The 27,439-nt window shown below is 39.4% G+C and overlaps 1 protein-coding gene across 1 annotated transcript in view; it reads right to left on the reverse strand.

The window, feature by feature from the left end:
* Nup153 (nucleoporin 153) overlaps positions 1-26,183 on the reverse strand; it is a 53,319-nt gene extending 27,136 nt beyond the window's left edge. Inside the window, exons 1-11 of the mRNA XM_027410002.2 lie at positions 25,545-26,183; positions 15,187-15,412; positions 10,383-10,631; positions 9,563-9,702; positions 9,355-9,483; positions 6,086-6,202; positions 5,937-5,981; positions 5,795-5,848; positions 3,729-3,875; positions 920-966; positions 406-532 (exon numbers count right to left, since the gene is read on the reverse strand). Coding sequence (XP_027265803.1) covers positions 406-532; positions 920-966; positions 3,729-3,875; positions 5,795-5,848; positions 5,937-5,981; positions 6,086-6,202; positions 9,355-9,483; positions 9,563-9,702; positions 10,383-10,631; positions 15,187-15,412; positions 25,545-25,655 — 1,392 coding nt within the window. The 5' untranslated portion in view covers positions 25,656-26,183. The remainder of the gene's footprint in view (positions 1-405; positions 533-919; positions 967-3,728; positions 3,876-5,794; positions 5,849-5,936; positions 5,982-6,085; positions 6,203-9,354; positions 9,484-9,562; positions 9,703-10,382; positions 10,632-15,186; positions 15,413-25,544) is intronic.
* Positions 26,184-27,439: the final 1,256 nt, after the last annotated feature.

Consider the following 27,439-nt stretch of genomic DNA (forward strand, 5'->3'; position numbering starts at 1 on the left):
AATGGATTAATTGTAGTAAATCTGCACAAAGGATAAATAGCAGAGAAACATAAAACCCATCGTTCTGTTTAACATGAAGTATCACAGAAGAAAGAAGAGAAAAAGCTAACAAAAGTAAATAATGTTAATCATATGTACATTTGAAAAACAAGCAAAACCCTAAGGCAGTGCCCAGAGAATCAAATAATTGCAATGGGAATTACCTCATAAAAAAAAAGTGTTTCTGTTTTAAGTTATTTTGTGCAATTCATGAAGTTGAGGCTCCTAGGTTAGGTTTTGGATATTACAGTCAGTCTAAAGTATGGTTTCAATGGAAGATAATTTTCAATCCGTCTTCCTGGAGCCCCATCCTGTGGGTCTCACCTCACTATCATCATTTCAAGGGTCTATAAAACATGAGCCTACCTCCTCCTCTGGAGGTCTAGAAGCAACAAAGCGTGTTCTCTCTCTTCTCATCTTGCCACCTCCACCACCTACTCCAGAAGATAAACCGTTGGCTGCAGGAATACTGAAATTGGGGTATGAAAAGCCACTAGCAAATAAAAAGAAAATTAAAACAATTGATGTATTATTTTGTCCCAGAAATTGTTAAATGAATATTCAAATATCAAAACAGCAAACAAAACAAAGAATAGCAAAACAGACGTTAAGCTTTTTCTACATTGTGAGAGCATACATGACCATAATATGGAGAGCTTGTATGATGGGACAGCTTTTGGGAGTTAATTCTGTTTCCCCTATGTGGGTTCTAGAGATTTAACACAGGGTTTCAGGCTTGATAGCAAGTGCCTTGACCTGCTGAGTCATTTCACTGTCCCCCTAAATACACCTTTTAATTTTCATAATCTTCAAGACTTTGTAAATATGAGCCTTACAAATTAAATATAAAGAAATCTGGTTGTATATGAAATCACATTACCTTTCTTGCTCTCTATTTTGTCTTGAAATATTTTTTTCATTTATCGTCTGGAAGAAAAAAAAATGGAATGAGGGTTTTATTTAAAGATAATTTTTTTGTGGGGGTGGGGTATTAATAAGAGAGGCATGGCTCAAACTCAATATGTGGCTGAGACTACACTTGAATTCCAGATTCTGTTGCTCTACCCACAAAGTGCTGGGATTACAGGAATGAGTATATCCAGCTTAAATTTATTCTTTTTTGGTGCTGGGATTGACTCAGAGCCTTAACACATGCAAGACAAGTACTTCTACATCCATAGCTCCAAATTTTCTTAATGTCCTTTACCCTATGAATTTCATTATTTGGAATTAGAAATTAGGTAACTTTTTAACAAGCCTTGGAATATGTAATTTAGAAATGTTCTTTGCTAACCAAAAGTTACAAACTGTACTACATACTATAATGTGAGTATGTATACAAACTACCATTGATCATGTATTTACCAAAACACTAGTACAAAGTTCACGGGGGGGGGGGGGGGGGGCACGTACTTCTCTTTTTGCCACACTAAATGCACAGGTAATTTTATAAGGATAGAATCTCTGAGGTGTGAATTCCTCAACTGAAAAAAACTAAGGCTTCCTAGAGAAACGGCCAGTTACAGGAACAGAGCTAGAAATGCACATGACTCTCAAGTTACCTTGCAATATAAAAATTAAGGTGCTCAAAAATGATGGGGCCCAGTAAAAGAGCACAGGAGTCCATTGAAAGACACATGTGAGCCAGGCGTAGGTGGCACACGCCTTTAATCCCAGCACTCGGGAGGCAGAGGCAGGTGGATCTCCATGAGTTCGAGGCCAACCTGGTCTCCAGAGCGAGTGTCAGGATAGGCTCCAAAGCTACACAGAGAAACCCTGTCTTGAAAAACCATAGGAAAAAAAAAAAAAAAAAAAGACACATGTGGGGGAGCATAAGCATCAAAGTAAGGAACTCTGATAAAGTACTTTACATTTTTATTAAAATTAAGGTTTCAGTTGAAATAAATCAAACACAGAAAAGAAATTCTTTATTGTAAAGGGCTAACCAATACATGGAGAAAGAACAATAGAATTAAAGATCCTCCATAGTGCAATCAACAAACAGCCTCAGGCAAGAATTCTCAAAAATGCAAAAGAGATCAAAACTAGGCACACTATGTACCACCTGAGCATTGAGAAGAGCCCAGCCCTCCTTCAGTGGTTAACCAAGAATAATCAGAATCTAGAAAGATCAGGAACAATTACACACTACTGGACATCACTGTTGTTTATCAAAAATATTCTACAGTAATGGAAACAGATACAAAGACATGACAACTACAAGTCATGATCTTGGAACATTTTTCTCTTGGAATAAAATCTGTAGATTTGTGTTGCACAAACATTCCATTCCTGGGTTTGAATGCTATTACATATTACATATGGGAAGTCCTAATTTGTAGGATAAGCAGAGAAAAAAATAGAGCAAATATAGTAAAATCCTGATAATTTTTCTTATAAGCAGAGATATACTCTGTGGCCGAGCACTTGCCTCCTCCCTCACAAGCCTAAGGTCCTAGAGGTCCTAAATAAATACAAATACTAATAGTAATAACGATGAAATTTTTAAACCTTTAAAACCTAAAGATTCAAAAAGGAATATTAATGACAAAATCTTAATAATTAATTAATGAAGATAAGTGAGTTGAGTAATTGCTACACTATTTTATCAAATGTGAACTTTTTCAAGAAAATGGGCTGTTTTACGATACTGGAAACAAGTGTAGGCAGTAAAATGATACATAAACTCAAAAATAAATGACACAAGATAATAAACCCCAGAATGTGAGATATTTTATATGACAACTGGCCTCGTCTCTTCAAATACAAACATGCCCAGCAATTCTACTCCTTGATAAAGACTTAAATGAAAACTTATGCCCATAAAAGCAAGCCTACATAAATGTCTATCATAGCATTATACATTAGAATGAGTAATGTAATAATAAGCAATGGATGAACAAAGTTCCATAAATCCGTTTTATTAAATAGTCTGCCTTTAAAAAATAGTAAAATATTCATATCTACAGTAATTATATAAGCCCCAAGAACACAGTAACTTTAGAAGAGAAATGGTGATGAAAATGTTCTAAAATTGAACAGTAATGGTTCAACAGCCTCTGGATGGATATGCTAAAACCACTAAAGGATAAACATGAAATAGATACATTTATGGTACATAAAACATCTCAAAAAATAAACTTTTATGTGGTCTAGAAAAAAATCAAAAGCAGTATCTGAACTTTGGATCTTAGTTTAGAGAAACAGATACAAAACAACATTTTAAAATATTTTCTTTTTAAGATGAGTTAATACAGGAGAAATTACTTCATTCAAAAGATAGGTTTCATCTGAAAACTTTTAGAATTCAGCAACACAAATAAGAGCCATAGATAAATAAATCTAACAAAATTTATCTAGGCAATGAATATATAAAATCCACCCACACAAATTTAGGATTTGATCAAGGTGAAAGTTATTTTTAAAGGTATACCAACTCTAACTCATTAATTAACAGGCATCACATATTACACAACTCCTATATTTAAAGACTGATTCAAGAAGAAAACAGATCGGCAAACACAAATGCACTCAGACACATGTGGTAGTGCACACCTATAACCAGGCACTTAAAAGCAGAATAATCAATGTGAACGTGAGGCCAGCCAGATTATCTTCCGAGTCCCAGGCCAGCATAGCTACATAATAAGACAATGTCTTAAGAAAACAGAATAAACAAACAAACTCACACTGTTCTTTTTATCTATCCTTTGATTTGTCTTCCTTAAGTCACCAGATGGGGTCAGAGATGGTTTAAAATAGATAGTTCTATTTGTTGCTATGGAAACTGGCTTTGGGGTCATTAGTCTCTGAACAGGGGGATACTGAGAGTCCACCTTATAAGAAAACAGAAACCAAATATAAACATTTTTATTTATCAGTGGCATAATTAAAAATTATTTCAAAATAGCTAATGTGACCAAGAGACTATTTCCTAGAGAAATTAACAGGCAGATTGAAATAACAGAAAAAAAGATAAATCAAAGATATTTAATCTCCTAATAATACGCAAGTATAAACTATTTTGCAGGACTGAATTTTATCCCAGATTCAATGGGTTTTCATACACAAGCACACATGTACCCAACACAAACTCAAATTACACAACACTCAAAACAACTAAACAATTTTAACCTGAGACAAGACAAATTTTAGACATGGCAAAAACTTCTTTTTCTGCATTTCCCCAAAACCTGTTTCTATTTTTCATTGGGAAGAGTGTGTGTGTGTGTGTGTGCGTGTGTGCGTGTGTGCGTGTGTGCATGTGTGCATGTGTGCATGTGTGCATGTGTGTGTGTGTGCGTGTGTGTGTTTAAACGGGGTAAAAACGACCCAGTAGCTCTCAGCACCTATGCAGAAGATTCATCTATGAGGGACCTGAGGCCTTCTTCTGGCCTCCAAGGGCACCAGGCCCTTGATACACACACAAGTACACATAAAAAAACACTCACACACATAAAACCATTTTTTAAATAAATTATAAAATCTTTCAAATTCCTAAACACATATGTAAATATTTTTCTCCAAAGTAGTTTACCATTATTTTAAAAGCAAATGAAACCAAAGGACTTAAAATGTTAGTTTAACTGATAAGGCATTTGACTTCCAGACTGTGACATGAACTGGTTTCCAGGTCTAAGTACCTAAGTGTTTTGTTCATAGTCCTTTGCTACGCTGAAATATAGTAAGTCTTGTTCTCACGTAGTCTAGAACACCCCCTGTGTCCCTAACTGTCATGCAATGCATAGTCCATTCGCTCAGCAGCAGCTGCCAACAATACTCCAGAGCAAAGCTTCTATAAAGCTGTAAAGCTCTCTCCTTAAATCCTCAATGAGAAAATTTGTTACATGTGACCCATGAATAATACTGTATGTACTACAGCTTTTAACTTCCAGCAACTCATAAACATTTATAGTATTTTCAGTCACAATAGTTTATATTATGGCACAATTTTAAAACTTTACTTTTCTAATATAAATGAGAGTCTGAGCAAAGTTAACATTTTATATTAAACCATGACAGTGGCTCAAAGCAGATCCCTCTTGCCTAAATACAAACCCTAGAAATTAAAAATCTTCCAAGGGGGAAAAAAAACTTTTGCTTTCTTCTCTGTACCATATTCTGTAAGAATACAAGTAATTCAGATAATAATTTTAGTAACTACTTTTAGAAGGCTTAATGTTACAATAAATTATTTCATTAAGTAAGAATTCAGGAATCTACTTTTCCTGGAGTATGCATAAATGGCTATAAATATAACACAAGAAACAACTCTTCAACACCATTACCAAGCACTAATCTCCCTCACAATAATTTCAAAAGCTAATCCACAGAAAGTACACTAAAAGGTATCAAGATATCTACATTGCATATTTTATTAGCTCCAATATCCTCTACTAGTATTGAAATATATATTAAAATGAAGCTCTATGATGCACAAGATTTCACAGGTTGGATAATGAAAATTCTTCAAATATGACTATTTCAAGGAGGGAATAAGTTTACTGCACTTCCACTGACTAAACATTCGAAATTTTCACTCCTCATTTTATCTACCTAAAATTAAGAGAAACCCGTAAAGACTGTAATGTACATGAGGATGGAAAAACAGACAAAACATTGAATGTACTTCCTATGTTCCTCATCCTAAGGCTGTCAGAAAAGCCACAATGCCCAACAATGCCCAAGGTAAAACTAGCTCCTTTTTCAAACACGTTTCCACAACAAAGCTGCTGACATTTTATATACAGCTTACCTTTTCTTTTTTGGCCTGAAAAGCTGTGCTGTCTATCCCACTCCTATCAAGTGGCTGAAAAAAAAAAAATGAAACAGTATTGCAATAGGCAGGAAACTAAAAAACAACTCTCGTATCATATAAGATTTAAAAGTTAACGTACAGAATTCAGAGGAGAAGAAACAGCAGATGGAATTCTTTTCGCATCCTGTTAACATTACAGTAACAAAAAAAAGTTAATAAAATTAAGATTTTTTTCACCAAACTCTTATTTCTGCTGCATAATTTCATTTAATTATTTCAAATTTTTACCGCAAGAGGGCTTGACATCTTCTCTAAGGACTGCAATATCCGCCGTGCTGTTGAGCTGGTCACACCGTAAGACTGAGCATTAAGCTGCTTAGCTTTCATTTGTCTTCGAACTGGTGCCTAGAAAACAATAGTCCATTACTTGCTGCAACATATAGTCCAAGGTACATATTTAATGCAATGAAAAACCAAAATAGATATCTAAAATAATACAAGATTTGTAGTGCCAGTGGCTTATATTTGGGAGGGAACAAGCTTAGTAATTATCAAACTCTAATTCTCTGACTGTGGAATTACTTTAATAATCAGAAGTGAAACCAGCATGCAACTGGGCATTGGTGGTACATGTCTTTAATCCTAGCACTTGGGAGACAGAGGCAGGAGAATCTCCAAGTTTGAGGACAGTATTCTAGGACAGCCAGGGCTACTCAGAAAAACCCTGTCTTTGGGGAAAAAACAAAAAGAGAGCATGCACTCTTCTAAAGAATTATACACATGTTCCATGATAGGACTACAACAATCCATAAAATTTTTAGGAAAAAAAAAATGACAATGCATAACACTGAGTATTAAATATTTAATTAGAATTCAAAGAACTAGCAAAAGGACTGTAAACTCTAACGTAATAGCGGTAATAGAAATTTACTGCTTATCACTATGACTTAGTTTACCATAACTAGTATAACAAAGAGATTTTTCAAATACCTATTTCTTGAAGAGCTTTAGATAGGATGTTAAAGCTTTCTCCCTGAGGACCGGCTTCCAAAGGAAGGAAGCAGCCAATAGTCCCATCCAGCTATGACGCCTATGAACCACAACTACCAGCATGGAATGATAAGCCTAACTAAGAGTGCTGTAATAGTATGCACACTTTGGCCAAAAAAACCCCAACAGCTCTCTAATTTGATGCAAGGCCCATTAAACAAGAGGGAAATCAGTCTCGTACTGGGAACCTAACCAATTACCCAAGGCTGGTGAATTCATAAATCTTGGAGGAGAATCTACTACCACCATTTTACTTAACCAGCATAATCCGTAACTATGTTCTTAAATATCTATATTTACACCCACAGGTAAATAGTTCTCACCTTTCAGCAAGGAAAGGTCTCTTTGCAAGAGACAGACAATGCCAGGAGGTGGTGGCGCATGCCTTTGATCCCAGCACTTGGGAGGCAAAGGCAGGTGGATCTCTTTGAGTTCGAGACCAGCCTGGTGGTCTACAAGAGCTAGTTCCAGTACAGCCTCCAAAGCCACAAAGAAACATGCCTTGAAAAACCAGACAGACAGACAGACAGACAGACAGAAGACAGACAGACAGACAGACAGACAGAGACAGAGAGACAGACACAGACACACACACATACACACACCCCTCTTTACAGATAAAATATAGGGTTGTGGGGGTGGAGAGATGGCTCAGCCATTAAAGGCTCTGTTCACAATCAAAATGTGAGTTGTGGAGCCCAGTCCCTACTGATACATCTACAAGAGAACTGCTGCTCCTCAGGCTCAGGCTCATGGAACGTTGTAAAAGGTATGGGAAGACTGCAGGAACCAGAGGAACACGGAGTTTGTTCTGAGACTGTCTCCTAGGAATGTCACCAATGTGGCTGACTGAACATGGCCTGAACAACGTCACCAATGTCTAATCTAAAAGGAGAAAGGCTCACAAAGCCTTGATACTAGACAAGCTATAAGCAACTAAGGATTGCTGATATCAAGAGAAACCATCTCTTCTAAGGAAGAGCACACCAATTGGTTATCAAATACCAAATGGTCAGCCCTGAGATCTTATATATACAACATAACATGTATACATGTAACAAAGAAAGAAGCAACGAATTAAAAGAACTACAAGGGCTCTCCTATAGATGAGCATAAATACGTGCCGAAAATGTGAATGGCCCGAAATTCAATCCTCAGAACCAAAGCAAACTTTTATCAAAACAAATTGAATGGGTATTACCATTACCAATTTCAAACTTACCCTACATCAACAGCTATCAGAAGGAAGAACCAATGTAAGGACAGACAATGGGATATGCAGGTAAAAAAGCAAGTCCCAAAATATCCCCCATGCAAAGTTAACAGAATGGAGAAAGGACAGTCTTCCACAAATGGTACTGAAAACAAATGCTCAAATGTAAAACAAATAAATCAACATTGATACAGGCACAAATCAACTCAAAATAAATGACAGGCCTAATTTAAAGCCTGAAGGAGAAAAAAGTATGAAAGTTTTAGAATAAAACTGCTGTGGCAATGGGTTATATTTAGGATTATCTTATAAAAATACCAAAAGTATAAAATCACGATAGAAAAATTAAATATAATAACTAGTTATCACCTGCAAAACACACATCTCATAAAAACAAAAAAGGAACTAGATCACAAAAAATAAACCCTCAAAATTCATCAAGAACAAAACACAATTTAAGAACGAGAATATAATTCTAAACCAAACACTTAAGAAGACATTCAACATCATTAGCCATTCAGGCCAAGACAATTAAAATCACAAGCTGGAATTACCACTGAGTTACTATTAGAATGGATTTAAAAAAGATTTGACAATTCCATGTGTGAAGCAAGGACACAATACAACTGTTGTAATTATTACAAGAAGCAAGCAGGTACTGACACCAAAAACACCTGTCTTGTTTATTACCACGTGATGAGCAATCTAACTCCTGAGTACATGTTCAAGAGATATGAAAATGAGTATTAAAACTGAAAATAAATCCAGTATCCTTTCAATAATAAACTATAGTTAACTACCAGCATCAAAAAGGAACCAAGGTGTTCAAACTAAGCCAGATTGATGCCAATGTACCACATCAGCCCAATTCAAAAGGCTACACACTGTATGACTAAATTCATTTAACATTATGAAAAAGCCCTAAGTAGAGAAAAACTGGTAAAGAGCTGCCAAAGAATGACTGAAAAGTTGACTGTGTAAATATCCGAGATAATGTTTGGTTTGATGAAAATGTTTTTCAGTATTTGGAGAGCAGCAGTAACAATACTGTTTTATAACAACTCCAATATGCTAAGATTAAGGCAAATTTTATCATGTGCAATCTCATTTTAAAGAGTGAATTGTTGTTATACTTCCTAAAACACACACAAATCTAATATTCACTATGTTCACTGCTATTAAAATGGTCTCATACTCTAAGCCTCTATGATTTGTAAGAATACAAGTCTTTGGGTGTCAGTAGTCAGTGTCTAGTAATAGGAAAGCTCATTAACAACCATCCTACTCACACTACCTGGTAAGGTGTATTTCGAGCTTTGTTCTGTCTCACAGCAGCAGCTGCCCCACCATATGTTGTTTTGCCAGGATAGAAAGGAGAGTCTCCAAGCTGACTTGTTTTAAGAATTGAAGAATTCCCAAGTGACTGCACAGAAACACAGTGACAAATTATAAGCAAAAATACTGAAAACTTTTTTATTATATTCAATATAGTTAGTACTCACGGTGGAAAGTGTTCCAAAGGCAGACAAGTTGAAAGCTGGTTTTTTGGAGCTGGTGGCAGTATGTTGTGAGAGTGAATGAGAGCGGTCTGCTTCAGGGGACCACAGAGGTGGCAGGGAAGTACTCTTTGAAACAGCTATATCTAGAACAAAAATTTGTAATTTGTAGTAACCACCGATTGTAAGACCCTAAGGCCTAGATTTTTATTTAAAAAAAAAAAAAAATGAAAATTAAAACTAAAACTAAGCGGGGCGGTAGTGGCACACACCTTTGATCCCAGCACTAGGGAGGCAGAGGCAGGTAGATCTCTGTGAGTTCAAGACCAGCCTGGTCTACAGAGCCAGTTCCAAGACAGGCTCCAAAGCCACAGGGGGGGGGGGGCCACACCGCGGAGGACACATATACGACGGACTACAACTAAAGGAAGGCTGGAAAGGTGGCTCAGCAATTAAGAACATATACTACTTATGCAGAGGACCTGGATTTAGTTCCCAACACCTTCCACAACCACCTACAAGCCCAGTACCAAGAAATCTGATGCCCTCCTCTGGCCACAAAAACTCTTGCAGGCAAACACATACATATAAATTAAAAATAAACCTAAAAACGCCTAAACTAGGATGGTGGTGCACTCCTTTAATCCTAGCATTGGGCAGGCAGATGCAGATAGATCTCTATCAGTTCAAGGACCGCCTGATCTACAGAGCAAGTTCTAAGCCAGGCATGGTTACAGTAAAGAACCTTTCTCAAAAGAAAAAAAAAGTTAACATATAAAATTTATCCCTACTGCCACAACTACTTACTATCTAGTAACAAGAATACCTTTATCAGATGCTCTTGAAGAAAAACCACTGGTAGTTGAGATGTTATCATCATCATGCTGAGAGGTAGAATCTTTAATTTCTTTTACGAGGGAAAATCCAGAACTGCCAATTGGAAATGCAGAGGACGTGGAAGGCTGACAGTGCAAGGCAGGGGATTCCAACATGGAGAAATTCAGATGACTCCGATGAAGAGAAGGCCTTGTTAACACATCTGGATAATTTGAAGCAGTACTGGTCGTTGAAGGTTCTTAAAATAGTAACATTACAAATAAAGCTGAGAAAAGGCATCACACTAGCCCAATAAAACAGTCTTTACCACATTTGCACATTTAGTGTCAGCCTGGACTTCAAAGCTAAAACTTAGAAATCTAATTGTATTGGCATTTAAACATCACAAAAACTTGTCTAACATAAGCAATACCCAGAACATAAAACATGTAAAAATTGTTGAGCATGGTGGCACACGCTTAGTCCCCACACTCAGGAGGCAGAGGATCTATCTCCATGAGTTCGAGGCTATCCTGGTCTATGAAGCTACACAGAGAAACCCTGTCTCAAAAACAAAAAAGAAAAACCTAAAATTTAAACAAGATGGGGATGTAGCTTAGTTACGGAGCACTTGTCTAGCATGGATTCAGCCACCAGGAAAGACAAAACACACATGAAAAATAAAGATTACAAATATTCCAATTTCTCTATGATCCGTATTCAAATACATTTATTTATTTTTGTCTGTGTGTGTGTGTGTGCCCGCGTGCACATACACATGCCACAGTCCACTTGTGAAGGTCAGAGGAAAATTTAGGAAGTCAGTCCTCTCCTTCCACCATTGTGTCCTAGAGATTGAACTCAGGCTGTCAGGACTGGTAGGCAAGTGCCTTAATCCACTGAGCCATCTCATCTCATCTGCCCTGAAATGTGTCTTATGGTACAAGTGCTCTAATTATTTAAACTCATTCTAGCAGATAATGCTTTGCACCCATCCCATTCTCTGATCCTTGCATCCATTTATCCTATAGGTAAAACTGACAGCATGAGCAAACATCTACTAAATCTAGCATACGTAGTTTTACTGCTTACAGATAGTTCCTTCCCCTCCACACCAAGCTAGACAAAAGACAGAGGATGAGACAATCCTATGATTTACAGATCCACATCAGTCATCAATGCTCTATTTCTATGACAACTATAAATCATAATAGTATAAATCAGGCAGATCCCCACAAGTAGAGTTCACTGCTGACTCATTTATAGATATGCCACTATGGGGCTCTCAGTGACCTAAATTCTCACTCAACACATACATTCTTGAGGTTTTCCTTATTGGCCTATTCCACTAATCTAGAGCCAACATTGGGTAAATGCTTCAAGTGGTAATTGTGGTCACTATGCAAACATGGAAATGTGTGTTTGGATCCCTAGTATCCATATAAAAGCTGAGTAAAATGTAACCCCACTGGGGAGGCAAAAGACAAGAGAACCCATTCTTAGGGTTTGCTAACCAGCTATTCTCATTTAAGAAAAAAAGAAAAACCAACTGAGGACACACAAAGGTCACCTCTGACCTGCACGTGCATGTGCACAGGCACATACACAAACATGGACACACTCATACAACACATACACAAGTCCACACCAGAGGCCCATGAGCAGACGGCTATAAGGAAGAAACTTGAAACTGCCACATTCTGTTACTGCTGAGCTACTACAAAGTTATTTATATAACTTCCTATTTAGTAAATAATACTCAGGACAATTATATCTAAGCTATTTTAGCTTCCTCCATTTTGATACTATTTGAACAGTAAAGGTATCTAAGATTGTTTTAAGAATGCATTTTACATTTAAATTTCACATAATAAATGCAAACTGATTTTTTCAGCTCTATTTATTAAGGTTTACATTCACCTTGTAGAGTTATCAATGAACTTGACCCCACACACTGACCACAGAAGCAAATAAATAAATGCCTTGAGAAAAGTCGAGGAAGACTGCAATAATTTAGTTTTAAACTAAATCTAAAAAGTGAAAGAGAGGACTTTTGAAGAATAAAAAAGCTGCCCTCCTTGCTTCTAAATGGCCAGCTAGAACTAGGTTTCAATGTTAAGAGTCTTACATAGCATATACAAACAAAGACCTAGGTTCTATCCTTAGCACAGTGGCCTGAAATCTCAACATGTATGCTCTTGGTGCTTTCCTTACTGGTCTTGTCCACTAACACAGTATATGAAATCTTAGAACATTAAGAAGCAATATCAGGAATACACCGTAGCATCATCTTCTATAGTTTTTCCTCCATAATTTGCATTTAAAATACACAAAGATAAACAATGCAATCTACCTAATAAACCTAGTAATTTAATGAATAAAATCTAAGCTCCTACTAATTCCATTATAAGACAACACACATAGTTAAAATTTTACAGATATAAAATTAGAAACTCAGGCTACTTATTCCTTACTAATATGCTCATCAAACTGGGAAAGGGCCTTCTGCTACTATAGATACACTAGTGCTTACCAGAAATCTCATCAAAAGACAGAAAGCCTGGGCCCCATTTGATGGCAAGAAAGTTCAGTTGAAGCAATCACCTTAGAGATCTACCAGATAAAGCCTCAATAGTGTTGCTGATAACATTTGAAAAGAAATTGTGAAAAGTTCAGATATCAAAATTCAAGTTATCAGGGCTGGAGAGATGGCTCAGTGGTTAAGAGCACCGACCGTTCTTCCATAAGTACTGAGTTCAATTCCCAGCAACCACAATGGTAGCTCACAAACACCTTGAATGAGATCTGGTGCCTTCTGCTGGCATGCAGGCAGAAGACTGTATACATAAAAAAATAAATAAAATCTTAAAAAAAAAAAAAATTCAAGTTATCCTAAAACCAGCAAAAGAGAGTAGTGCTGCACACCTTTAATCCCAGCATTCAGGAGGCAGGGGCAGGTAGATCTCAGTGAGTTCAAGGCCAGCCTGGTCCACAGAGCAAGTTAGAGGACAGTCAAGGATCCACAGAGAAATCTTGTCTCGAGCCCTCACCCCAAAATGTGTACAATGGCAGCCCCCAAAAAACAAAGACTATACCAAACTGAGTACTATTGGTACTGGTTTACATCAACTTGACCAAAACTGTAGTCGTTTGGGAAAAGGAAACCTCAACTAAGAAAATGCACCCACCAGAGTGGCCTATGGGCAAAGCTTATTGTGCATTTTCTTTCGTTTTGGTATTTTGTTTGGGCGGGTGGTCAAGACAGGGTTTCTCTTGGAACTCAAGATATCCACCTGCCTTTGCTTCCAGAGTGCTTGGATAAAAGGCATGCACCACCATGCCCAGCTAATGCATTTGCTCCCTTGATGGTGTGGGAAGGCCCAGCTCACCATGGGCAGTGTCATCCCTGGGAATGGTGGTCCTGGGTACAATAAGAAAGCAAGCTGAGGGCTGGCGAGATGGCTCAAAGGTTAAGAGCACTGACTGCTCTTCCAGAGGTCCTGAGTTCAATTCCCAGCAACCACATGGTGGCTCCCAACCACCTTGAATGAGATCTGGTACCCTCTGCTGGCATGCAGGCAGAAGACTATATACATAATAAATAAATAAAATCTTTTAAAAAAATTTAAAAATAAAAATAAATTATTATTTTGTGCTTCTGTGCACATGGGACAGCATGCCTCTCTCTCTCTCTCTCTCTCTCTCTCTCTCTCTCTCTCTCTCTCTCTCTCTCTCTCTCTCTCTGTGTAGATCAATGGACAACTGTGGTGGAGTCAGTTCTCTTTCCTTTGACACGGGTTTCCCAGACATTGAACTCAAGTCCCCTTTATCTACTGATCCATCTTATCAAACTGTACTAGTTTTTTTGTTCATTAAGGGAAACTGATAAATCAGTGAAAACTAAGACTTGCAGCTTAAACTTTTATAATTTCAGTACTTTGTGGCTTTTGGCAAGAAGATGCTGCAAAAATATTTATCTTTCTGTGCATATTCCACTGTTTTGGGAGAGGGTTGGAGGGTAGAAGATGAGGATGGTATGTTAAGCAAGGCCCTACCACTGACCTAGTTAATGTGGTTTTGTTTTTACTGTGTTTTGATAAATTTTGCTAGAAAAAAAATTTTTGGACTGACATAGATGTGTGCCTTGTGACAGTTGGTGTAATTAGTAATGTATATTCCTATCTAGTTGGCCTATAAAGAGAAACAGTAAGATGGGCTTGTAAGAATGGTTACTTAGAAGAAAATTATACATCTAGTGTTCTTAGTGTCATAGTTAAGGTTTGCATTGCTGTGATAAACACCACAACCAAAATCAATTTAGAGAAAGGGTTGATTTCATCTTACAGCTTACATCATCCAGGGAAGTCAAGGCAGAAGCCTGGAAGCTGAGTTCATGGAGGAATATTGATTGCTTCCTGGCTTACTCCCCAGGGTTTTCTCAGCTTGCTCTTTTTAAAGATTTCTATTTTATTTACTTATTATGTATACAACATTCTGCTTCCATGTATATCTGCACACGAGAAGAGGGCACCAGATCTCATTACAGATGGCTGTGAGCCACCATGTGGTTGCTGGGAATTGAACTCAGGACCTCTTGAAGAGCAGTCAGTTCTCTTAACCACTGAGCCATCTCTCCAGCCCCACAAAATAATTTAAGACTGCTAAATAAAACATACTCACTTTAAAACTGATTCCATATACACACAGGATTTATACATCACTCAATTGGATTGCTCCATAGCCAGGTAATATAAAGATCTTAAAATTAAGACACGAAAATCTGATTTGTCACCAAATATCCACACTCTATTTACCTTCTGTGTTACTGCCTGCTGGCTCAGGAGTAATTCTCCCATCATCAATGTTCGTGTTGTCCTCACCAGTATAAATTACATGCTCATCTTCTCTATTTTCCGGCCAGTGTGGAACTTCACCTGCATCTGCTGAACAGCTACACGCATTTTCACTCTTGTTGAAATATCTTTGTAACCACCCTGGAACAATATTCTTAACAGATTCCGTAACCCTGCTAAGAATGCCCTGTTGGAAAAAACATAAATAAGACTATTTTATAGAAAATCTATCTTTGTCATTAAGTACATATAGACAGTCATGCCAAGCAAAAAACACAAGTGTTTCCAACAAAATTTACTAAAACTCAGTTCATCACATTATGGCATCATACTGTTTTTATGAACCAACAACTAACCAAGATCTAGATTTAGTAATAGGCAGTAAATGTTTTCATCCTTCTGTACCTTAGAAGGTTAAAAGACACAATATAAACCATTTCAACTATTATTTTGTGTCACATTCTTCAAAAGACAAAAGCTGGAGATACAGTTCAGCTGGTGGAGTGCTTGCCTCTTGTGCTTAAGGCCTGGGTTTAGATTCCTCAGCACTACAAAAATGAGAAAATAATTAAACAGAGCAAGAAGAATCCCTCTTAAAATAGGAAATAAGAAAACTAATCCAATGTAATTCAAACTCAAGAAATAACCTAAGACCTCTTTTTGGTGGTAAAATCTTTTATATTATGAAATCTTTCCTTTAAAAATCTGAGAAATTAAGCTTAGGATGGCAACTTCTAAAGGAAAAACAATGACATAATACTACAGCTGACATTCATTACAGCTATAGTGGGATCTGGGCACTCTTTTAAGCAATTTTCAAATATCTGTAAGTTTAATACAATCACTTTATATAGTGAGAATTCGGCACTTCATGAATGAAAAGACACAGCTCCACAGTACTGTTTGTCTATAAGGGCAAGACCCTGGGCTCATTCCCCAGTGCCATAAGAAAACCAAGGCATGAGAGAGACAATGCCATTAAGTAGCATGCCCAAGATACAACAAGCGTGACTGCGGTGGAGTAATAGCATGAGCCATGACATCCTGGACCTATGGCAAAGCTTGAATAACAACCTCCCTTTTCTTTGATTTACTCAAAGAACAGTCATTGGGAATGACAATGAAAATCAAATGAATTAACATGGAAATACTTCTTAAGGTATCATATAAACATGCACTGATAATTTTACTAATAAGGGAAAAAAAGCTAGTGTAAGCAAGCTGGGATAAGGTAATTTCAGATATAAACTCTCATAAAGCAACATTAGTCAGGTTTCAGAGAATCACAGAAAGGAAAGAGGGGTTTAGTAAATACAATAAGAAATTAAGTTAAGGCAGAATATGAAATTCTACTTTGGAAGCAAATCCAAAACAATTAGGTTTTGAAAATCTGCCAAGAGAAAAGATGGAAAAATCTTTCTGAAACAGATACTTGAAAACTTAACAATAACCGCTTTGTTATCTGGAAAGGTAAGATAACAAAATTAATATTCTATGTGGTCTCTAGACAAAAGTAGTATATGGTAAATTATCAAATACAAGGTTCCTATACATTCACATTCACTTTGAGGAAAACAAATTCATCCTTTTCTTTTTTTAAAACTTATTACACAGCCAGGTGGTGGCGGCTCACACCTTTAATCCCACTACTTGGGAGGCAAAGGAGGTGGATCTTTGTGAGTTCAAGGCCAGCCTGGTCTACAGAGTGAGTTCCAGGACAGACTCCAAAGCTACACAGAGAAACCCTGTCTCAAAAAGAAAAACAAACAAACAAAAAACCCAAAACACTTATTACATAGCATTGAGAGAAATTATTATGGACCTAAATCTAATGTTTATAAAGCACACAGAGTAGTAGTTATTCATCTTTCTATTGCAAAGACTTGAAAGTGCTTACAAGATAAACTATACTTTAAAAAGGACTAACAGGACTTAGGAGGCTCAGCTTACAGAATAGTTAAGATCCTTGAATCCTACCCATATAAAGCAATTATAGAATAGCTTAGAAACAGCACTAACGAAGTCACATACAGCAACACGGAGGATCAGAAAACAAAACTGAAAGTCAAAATGATAAAACAAGGAGTCACTGACATGCAGCAACTGTACTTAAGAGATCTTCATTTTCTCAACTCAAATTTAACCAGCATACTAGCCTTAGCCCAACAGAGGACGAAAAAGGAGGATGATAGATCAAAGAATAAAAAAGAAAGATACAATAGAAAATGACCTGGAGCCATTAAAACTAACATAACATCCTTAAGTTTCAGTAACCAAACTTAGGTTAAATGACTCCAAGTCATGAAGAAAAGGTAGACTGCGGTCTCAAATGCTCTTATTCTACAGCCTTAAGCTACAGATAAGCAACTACTACTTCAAGTCCTCCACAATGTTACTAAAGCATGAAGGCCTCCCAAGTAATTCTGATATTGTAAGTCTGATAACCACTCTAGTTGAAGAGATTAGGAAACAGATGCATAAAACAGGAAGTTATACATTTCAGGGAAAAGCCTCTATAGTATGCAAATAAAATCACACACACTTCAAAAACTTAAAAATCAATTTCCACTAGTGCAAAACTGAGAATAAAGATCAAGATTTAGACTCCAACCTCAGCTCCCTAAAACCTTCAAGGAATGAGAGACAGGCAAAAGGAACTAAAAGATAGAAAAAAAAAATTGTTCTTATAGAGGACGACTCCATGCCAAGAAGAGTTCTTCAGGCCTTCATAGAAATGGGTGGAACTTGAGGGAAGAATGCTTTACAAGCGGGATATGGTGGTGCACACCAGCAATTCTGCATGAGGATGGAGGAAGGAAGGCAACAGCTGGAGGACAGGCAAAACTACACATAGTGTGAGGATGCTTTAGATTTAAAATAAAAAATAAAAAACAACTTTAAAATTGTAATACAAATGGAAGACAAAAGGGTTCCCGTAAATTCTCAAAACCTACTTTATCAAATCAACTTCTACAACTTCAACACTAAACAAGAATTAAGAGTTTCCCTTCAGAACATCAACTCTGAACCTTCCATCCCCTTCTATGTATACAAGTGGTGGTGCTGTCACTTCCACAAGGTGTCCCCCAAGGGCACCAGGCACATGGCATGCCAGTGGTGTGAAGATAAGACATTAGAGAGAGGCCAGCCTAAGCTAAGGAAGGCCATCAAGAGGGGAGGAGGTATAAAAGGAGCCTGGAAAGAGGAAATGTCTCCATGTTCTGAAGTTTCTCTAGGAAAACACCCACAATGTTGGAATGCTTTAAATTTTAATTTATAAAAAAGAACTTTAAAATTGCAAAGATCCACCACACACACATAAAATAAATTTAGATAAATAAAACACAAGTATTACTGGCTTTAAGACCTCTAGGTTTATCAATTTTAACAATTTCTATGCTCCATTACTCTCTCCCCTCAAAAAGACATGAAAAGCCTTCTTAGGGCATCGTAAACAAAACCATCGTCTATAGTGATAACAAAGCCAACATATAAAAAGCAAAAGCCTCACTCACCCTTTGCAAAATAAATATGGTGCATAAAAAATAGTGTTGTAATTTTACCTGTGGCACTACAACAAAGTCTACCCTAAGTAATTAAAAATAATGAATTTAAACTGATGAAAGGAGAAAATCCTCAAATTTAAACCATAAATCTACAAGACTTTACTAAATTCTCTTGCCTCAAGAACTACAGTTTCTTCATTTGGCAAAAAATATTAAAAATGAGTGTTCAAAACTATCTACAAATCACAGCACTGGTGAACATAGTGTCTAAAATTCTATTTAGCCCTAGTTCATGAGAAGCTGGAGCATGGAGGGAAGAGAACTATGTACTCTATACTCACTCAGACTTCATTTATAATTACAAACTTTCTTTTCACGAGAAAACAACTTCCCTATTTATAGAGCAATCCTCAGTCCTGCACATTCTCCCTTCTTCAGGTTAGAAATTGTCTCTACTTCGTTCTATTCAAGTTCTTTCACATGACCCTTCTGAACAGTGTTCCAGTCCACACTCTTTCCTAGGTGACTTCCCTGGCTCTCAGAACAGGACTACAAACTAACTCCAGCATCAGTTTTATGTCTATCAAGCCTTCTCTTCTAAAACACTCCACCCTTTTTGATTTCTACCCGAACCTTTTGATATTTCTATTACATTAAGACCTGGCTGTGCTGGGTGGTGGTAGCACACAGCTTTAATCCCAGCGCTTGGGAGACAGGCAGATCTCTGTGAGTTTGAGGCCAGTTCCAGGACAGCCAGGGCTACACAGAGAAACCATTGTCTCCAGGGGGGATGGGGCAGATGAGGGGACAGGGGTGGAAAGGGGGACCCTCTCTCTGGCCCGTGCTTGAGTCTTCGTCCATGGGTTTGTACACCCTTCACCCTTCCTAATCATTTACTATTTTTGCCATTAGACTTTTTTCCCCAAAGTTTTTTTTTTTTTTCAAAGTCTTTATCAAGCTGCTTCACTGTAACATTGATAGTGGGTTATTTCCATGTGGGAAGAAATTATGTATTCTAAAGACATTTATACTATATCTAATTTTGATGATCTAAATTTAAGCTGCAAATCTCAGGTACTATCTTATTTTATATTTATAAATGGTTATGTTTACCCTATCTACCCAGTCCAAGTTCTCCAGCCACTTAAAAATATCTTTCTGGCTAACGAATTAATACCCACAAGTGGGCTGGACATGGGTAGCATATGCTTATAATTCCAGCACACTCAGTACTTGGGAGGCTGAGGTAGAAAGATCTAAAAATCAAGAGCCACTTGGACCACACAGTGAGTTCACAGACATCAGCACACACATGTAAGACTTATATACAAATAAAAGTAAAAACAAATCTTTTGAAAAACATAAAAATTAAAAACCTTAAAATACAACAAGGAGAAACATAATCCATTAACAGCCCATAGGATTTAAACCTAGGAGTTATCTCATATCCCACATTTCAATACTGAGACTAACTTTATTTCTCAAACCACTCTATAAAAAAGATTACGTACAATCAAACAAATTGAAATATTTAGAGATGAGAAAGGTAGTCTATCCTTTCTCTAATAATAAATTCTCCCCTGGAGTCAGTAAACACACCTTTTTTTGCTTTTTGAGCACATGCAGGAGAATTGTCAGTTCAGGGCCAGCCTGTGCTACTTATGAAGTTCCAGCCTAGCTAGGAATTTATTATAGGAAGCTCTATATCAGAAAACAAAAGTGGAAAATGCAGAATTATTGCAATGTCCCCAATACCCCGTACCTAATAAAACAGTTGTCTTTAGTGGCATCTGGCCAAAGGCTTCATATTTTACTTCAAGCTAGTCCCATTACGACTTTCCAGGAAATCAGAGACATAATTGGAGCTATCTTTCTTACATTAAAAACCTGGTAAGGAAAGTGCTAAGGTAACATACTAAGATCGCTCACCACAAGAAAACAAAACAAAAATCCCCAAAACCTAGTTTTTATTTCCCAAACATTCAGAACTTTTCTACCTATATATTTAAGTGACTGGTACTTCTTGAGAAAAAGACCAAGTATTTAAAAAGGTGTGATAATGTTTGACTTTTGCCAAACTTTGTGATGAAGTTTTGTGTTTTGGTGCAATACATAAGGTTTTCTGGCTTGGAGCTAAGACAATCTACCTTCTGACCTTACAGAAACAGAATGGTTGATAGCCTGTCCTTCCTCGATTAAATGGGTGACCACATTCAACTGTTTACAAAGGTGGGGAAGGAGAGGAACCTCCCTCCATGAATAGCTTACATCTGACTTTATCACTGTAAACAAGATCTTAACTTTGGTGTGACTCTGGAAAAGACTTGGGTAACCAAAGAAAGGAAAAAAAACTCCAATTATAAAAGACAGCAAAATGCATATAGACCACTTAAATTTCGAGGCTCTATTTAATCACAACTTCAAATGATTTCTAACTATACCGCTTGAGACGTGTTTATGTATTTTATTCTTTTTGGCAATCTTCAATTTACAGATGACAAAACTAAGCAGAATCATTCAATTCAGGGCAGAACTCATCAAATTCAAACTCAGTCGACTCCTTCAGAATGTTTTTAAACCAATTATTTCTACTTTCATATCTATCGAAAGCATTAAGCATCTAGAATATAGAAAATAGAATTATTTAATGACATCTGAAATTAATAAAATGAGAAATATTAATTTTTCAAAGCTGAGAATACTATTTAGCCATCAAAGGTTGAGACATTTGTGTTTTTTAAAAAAGTGCCAAAATAAAAAGGATCCTATCACATAAGCCAGGTCCTACAAACTCAAGTGTCTGTGGGCCAACCTAGCCTCTGGACTGCTCTTAAGAGCTAAAAATGGAGCCGGGCAGTGGTGACACACGCCTTTAATCCCAGCACTCGGGAGGCAGAGGCAGGTGGATCTCTGTGAGTCAGAGACCAGCCTGGTCTACAAGAGCTAGTTCCAGGACAGCCTCCAAAGCCACAAAAAAACCCTGCCTCGAAAAACCAAACAAAACAAAACAAAAAAAAACAAACAAACAAACAAAAAAGAGCTAAAAATGGTTTTGTATTTGTCAAAGAGCCATAAAAAAGAACTGGCAGTCACAGAGCCTCAAAATAGTTTTGTTTGGCCGGGCAGTGGTGGCACACACCTTTTAGTCCCTGCACTCCATAGGCAGAAACAGGTGGATCTCTGTGAGTTCAAGGCCAGCCTGGTCTACAAGAGCTAATTCCAGGACAGGCTCCAAAGCTACACAGGGAAACCCTGTCTCGGAAAAACCAAAAAAAGTTTTGTTTCTTTATTAAAAAAAAAAAAAAAGATTTACCAACCCTTGATCTAAACTACTGATAGGGGCTGGAGGCACGGGTCAGTGGTTAAGAGCATTGGCTGCTCTTCTAGAGGACCTGGGTTCAATTCTTAGCACCCATATGGCAGCTTGTAACTATCTGTTACTCCAGTTCCAGGGGCTCTGTCACCTTCACACCAATGGTAAGATATTTTAAAAAATAAACTATTGATGAAGGGGGAATTCAAATTCCTCCCCTTCCTCACCTGTTTTACAGTTGAACATGGTCAATGAATTCAGCCAGGAAGGACAGGCTATCAGCCATCCTCTTTTTTTTTTTCTTTTTGTTTTTTGAGACAGGGTTTCTCTGTGGCTTTGGAGGCTGTCCTGGGACTAGCTCTTGTAGACCAGGCTGGTCTCGAACTCACAGAGATCCACCTGCCTCTGCCTCCCGAGTGCTGGGACTAAAAGGTGTGTGCCACCAACACCCAGCTCATCCTCTTTATTTAAGGGTGGAAAGTAGATTCCCTTAGCTCCAAGCCAGAAAGAAAACCTACCACCAAAAAGGCAGGGGAGAGGCAAAAACAAGTAGGTCTATCTCACCAGGAGGTGACAACAGGTTCTTCCAGAGTATACTCTGCTCATGAACTCAAGTGTTCTGTGATGGCTACTAAAAAAAGCAGCCAGCTTAACCTCCCCACCTCGCTACACACAAAGGAAACAGGAAAGGAGACTGAACAGACGACATGATCTAAGCCATTACCTTTAGTGAACACAACTCCCAACTAGAAAAATAAGCATGTTTACAAGTGCCTGGGTTAGTTCTCAGAAGACTTAAGCAGGAAGAGCTCAGGTTTAAGGCCAGCCTGAGCTACACAGAAGGACCTACCACAAAAAAGCTAAAAAGTGGCTTGGTTAACAGGGTAGGTGAAGAGGCAAGTGAAAATGCCATCTTGCATTGCTTGTTTGCTTCTACACTTCTACCCTAGAGACAGTCTCACTCTACAGTCCAGTCAAGCCTGGAATTTTAAGAAGCCCATGGTGGCTTCAAACTTAAAAAATCCCCTGGCCTCAGATCCTTAGCAGATGAGATTACAGGTATATGCCACTACACCCAACTACTACTACTTTAAGTTACTCCCCTTCATCTGGTTGAGCAAGACAGTAACTTCCTAGCACCACAACTTCAAGCAAGGTGGCATTTTTTAAAGCTAAGTTAAAAGCAGAAAAATGCTAAAGTTTAGACATTACCCATCAGAGCTAAACCAGAAGTCAAAACAGGAAATTAGAAGTCAACTTAATCCAGGAATTACAGGTACTTGGTGACTGACGGCACTAGCTATTTGACCTGACATTGGCTGTCCTGCACCCACTAATAGTACCAGCCTGCTTATTCTTATTCTAACCTTCTACCCCACAACCAAAGGTTTCATATGCCCAGAAGCCCTGGACACTTATCAAACATTAGTACAAAACATGCCATGTCATGAAGCTCCTTTACTACATCCAGGGTGACTCAGCAGCTGTTGCAAAACATCCAGTGGACAAGCTCGATGAAGTCCACTAAAACCCAGGTAAGACTAGTTACTTTAAGACAGAAACAAAAACTGAGATGCATTCTTTTATGTAACCCTAAATACTTTTCTTTGGTGGTTTCTGCCAATATTAAATCCACTAATCGATAAACAGTTACCTTTAATCCCTGTTCAAAGTTAAGATATTAACTTTTAAATTAAATAGCCATGGCTACACACAGAGAAACCCTGTCTCGGAGGGGTGGGGTGGGGGGATTAAACAGCTGAGGCAAGAAGCTAGTATTTTAGCTGACTTAACTTACTGACTTAACTACTTAACCATACAGCCTGAACTCGGGATCAGTTATAAAAACAACTTGGGTTTCAATTGTTAGGCATCTTCTCTCCCAGATTAGATTTTTATCTGAGTACATGTAAAAAATAAGCTGTGACCATAATTTTGTCACTTTGAATATATCAGTTCCTTTCTAAATTCTATCCAAACCATCCATTTCTCTGCTCATTTTTCTTTCATTTTTCTTTAACAAGCATTCGAAGGTTATTCGTTATTCTTAGGAGAACGCTGCCTTAACTTCTGCTGCACATTAGGTAAAATAATATGGCCAGGCTTGGGACCTGATTTTAATCTTAAAATCTGTTGACAAATACTCCTGCTCCTCATCCTCAACACTCTGTACATATCTAGGGAAAACGGTAATAGTGACAACCCTCCCAACCAACAACAAATAACTTCTGAGGACATAACTATAGCTTTTACTATTCAAAACTTTTCCTCATATCTTTACTTTTTAAACTGCCTAAAGTGATACAATTTAACATTACCAAACAAAAGCGTTAAGTATTCAAATCTGAGCACTATCCAGAATAAAACAGAATCTACATTTGACAGTATGCAACAAACTATTAAGACTCCAATAAACTTGAAACGCACACTTCCTACTTTAGTTCACCGAGGTACTTTTAGGTGGCTTTGTTACAATAAGTTTTTAACATTTTCTTAAATTCTTACAAGCAATTTTTAAACCCTGAAATTTTTCTCAAAAACCAAACATCTCATTTACAACAGAAATCAACTTTTTAAAATTATAAACATCCACGTAGGCATAAAGTGGCTTAACTATTTGAGACCGCCAACACTCCTGCTGTGCCCCAAGTACCTTAAATTTCTAGAAAACGCCCAGCATTAAAAATACTTGGGTGTATGAGATCAGAGCTGGAGAACTGGTTAAGTGTAGAGAATGGCTGATTCTGGCCTTCAAAATACTGAGCGGGGAGGAGAGAAGAGAGGAAGAATCGCGCCGCAGAGACTAGACGTAAGAGCAGAGAGGGACTTTCAAAATGCCTTAGTGCCACAGTAACTATAACTCGGTTAAGACGGGAAGAGGAGGAGAAGCTAAGCCAGCGTGTCCAGATCTGGAAAGGCCAACCCAGGGAGATGAGGGGACCGGACAACCAGCAATGTCTTAATGCAGCTAAGACTGAATCACTATTATTCCACGATCCGGGGAACAGCGCCCCCTCCCCAAGTCCCTCTGGGCGGCGGCGGCGGCAACTACCCTCCCCACGCACCCAGAAGCCGGGAACACCAGAAAGAAAAACAAATAAATAAAGTAGATAAATAAAGGAAGCCTGCTAGCGGATGGGCCTGTTACCGCATCTCTTTCCCCTTATTCCCTCGCGAGGTCGCGAGTCAATACCATCAAAACCCCAAAACCCGCCAAAACAGAAACCCGAGTCTCCGAAGCCTGGAATTTCTTTTCCCGCCCAGCGCCCGCCGGGGAAAGCCCCTGGGCGGGAGAGCTGGGAGAGGCCGCTCGCACCCCACGTGTGCGCCGCACGGCCAGGCCCGGCCCGGCCCGGCCCGGCTCTGCCCACTTCCCGTCGCCACCCCGGCCCTGCCTCAGGCCCTCCGGTCGTCTGGTCCGCTCCACGTGGGGGGAGCCGGGGCCTCGCACCGCCCCCCGCCCGGAGCCGCCCAGCGGCCGCGGCGTGCGGGTCCCGTACCTGGTGCTGGGGTCGCCCCTGCTGGTAAGGCTTCACCGGCCCCTGGTGGCAACGACGCGTCCGGATCTTGCCGCCGCCGCCCCCTCCGATGCCTCCGGCTCCCGAGGCCATGATGGAGCCTGGGCGGCCTCCCACTCCCGCTCCCGGGCGGGAGAGGCAGAGGCGGCGGCCTGAGGGCCTCCCCCGCCCGGCCCTAGGCGACACACAGACACAGCGAGAACCGCGAGGGAGCGAGCGGGAACTGAGAGTGCGCGCACGCCGGCGGCGAGGAAGGCGGTGGCGGCGGCTGAGGGCCCCGAGCTGGCTGCGGGCGGCAGGCCGCGTGCGGACCCCCGCGTCTGTGTTTGTCACCGTCTCTATGGAGATCTCCCGCCGAGGCCGGCGCGAGCAGCTCCGGGCGCCGCTGAGGCCTAGCTCGACCGCCGGCTGCTGGAGGCTCCTCTTGAGCCGCCCTGGCCGTCGCTGCCGCAGTCCAGGCCGCTGGCGCCGCCCGCCTACCCCTCCCCTGTGCGCGCTGCGCCCGCCCCGCCGCCGCCGCCGTCGTCGTCCCTGCAGTCGTCGCCGTCGCCGTCGCCGTCGCCGCCGCCGCTCTTGCGCCTATTACCGCTGTTGAGGCCGCCGCCGCCGCCGCGGTCGCGAGCCAGAACGCCGTCAGTCCTCGGCGCCCGACGCGTTTGCATCATCACGCTGCGACGATGGGGGGGACGGGCAAAGGAAGGAAGGGTTGGTCGAGCCCGCGCTCTCGGCCGCGGGGACCTCTGGGAAGTGTAGTTTTTCCGCGCAGGAACGCGGCTTCTGGGAAAGGCAGGCTGTCGCGGAAGGACACCCGCGGAGTGCCGCAGAGGCACAAAGCCCCGGTCGTTTGGCGGCAGTTGGCTTGCTTGTTTAGATTCAGAATAGCAGCACTCGGCATGGAAATAGTAATCTCCTCCCATTCATCGATATAAGCGGAATGGAAGTAAACAGTAAAATCGAAGGACGACACTGTGTCTAAATAGAGGGAAAAAAACAAACAAACAACAACAAAAAACTGCTTTTAAAAACAGTGACCGTGATTCCCTAGGCCTACATAACAAGTAGAAAAGGCGTTCGGCTTCTGCTGGTAATCCCAGCGCTTGGGAGGCAAAGGGGAATGAATGGTTAGTTAAAGGTTAGCTTCGGCTTCACTCTGAGATTGTGTCTCAACAAAGGCAAAAAAAATACAACTTCGTTACTGTTTCAGTAAACATTTAAGGGCTTTGTTGTCGGCGCACCGGCTGCTGGCAATCTGACTTGCTTCACTGCTTACATACTTGACCTTGGATGACTCCACTATTAAATAGTTGCTTTAAAATCCACCTTATAAAGTTGTGAGGAGCTAGCGCACTCATCTGTGGAGAGCACTCGGTAGACTTCCTGGTGTACAAGAAACGAAGCAAACGATTGCAACCATAACCTATGCAATCAACGTACTTAAGTAAGGGTGACGACTGCATTCCTGGGAAATAATGTATTTGCTTCACCTAGAATCAGGAAGGTGAATAAACAATGTACCTTCAAAGGCTGGATCCATGGTGTTAAGAGGCAGGAATTAGACAAAAGGTCTGTGTGATCATGTGATCCAGCCTATTCATTCAATGGGCTATTTAGAGACCCAAAGAATTGAAGGGGCACCAGTAAGGATACCGAGTAGGGCACTCAAAACCATGACTATAACCCAGTTTTCCATAAGACCTAAAACAAGTAACTAGATGATAAGGAAGAAGAATTAATTTTGAAGAATCACAGACTTAATATTCCGTTTGAGATCATTGTTCTAAGATTATAACAACTATAAAAGCAAATAGATGATTGAAATCTGTCACTTACTAGCTGTGTGGCCTTGGGGAGGTTACTGATCCTCTTTCTAAGCTTCA

Source organism: Cricetulus griseus, chromosome 3, assembly GCF_003668045.3.
Source record: "Cricetulus griseus strain 17A/GY chromosome 3, alternate assembly CriGri-PICRH-1.0, whole genome shotgun sequence".
NCBI lineage: Eukaryota > Metazoa > Chordata > Mammalia > Rodentia > Cricetidae > Cricetulus > Cricetulus griseus.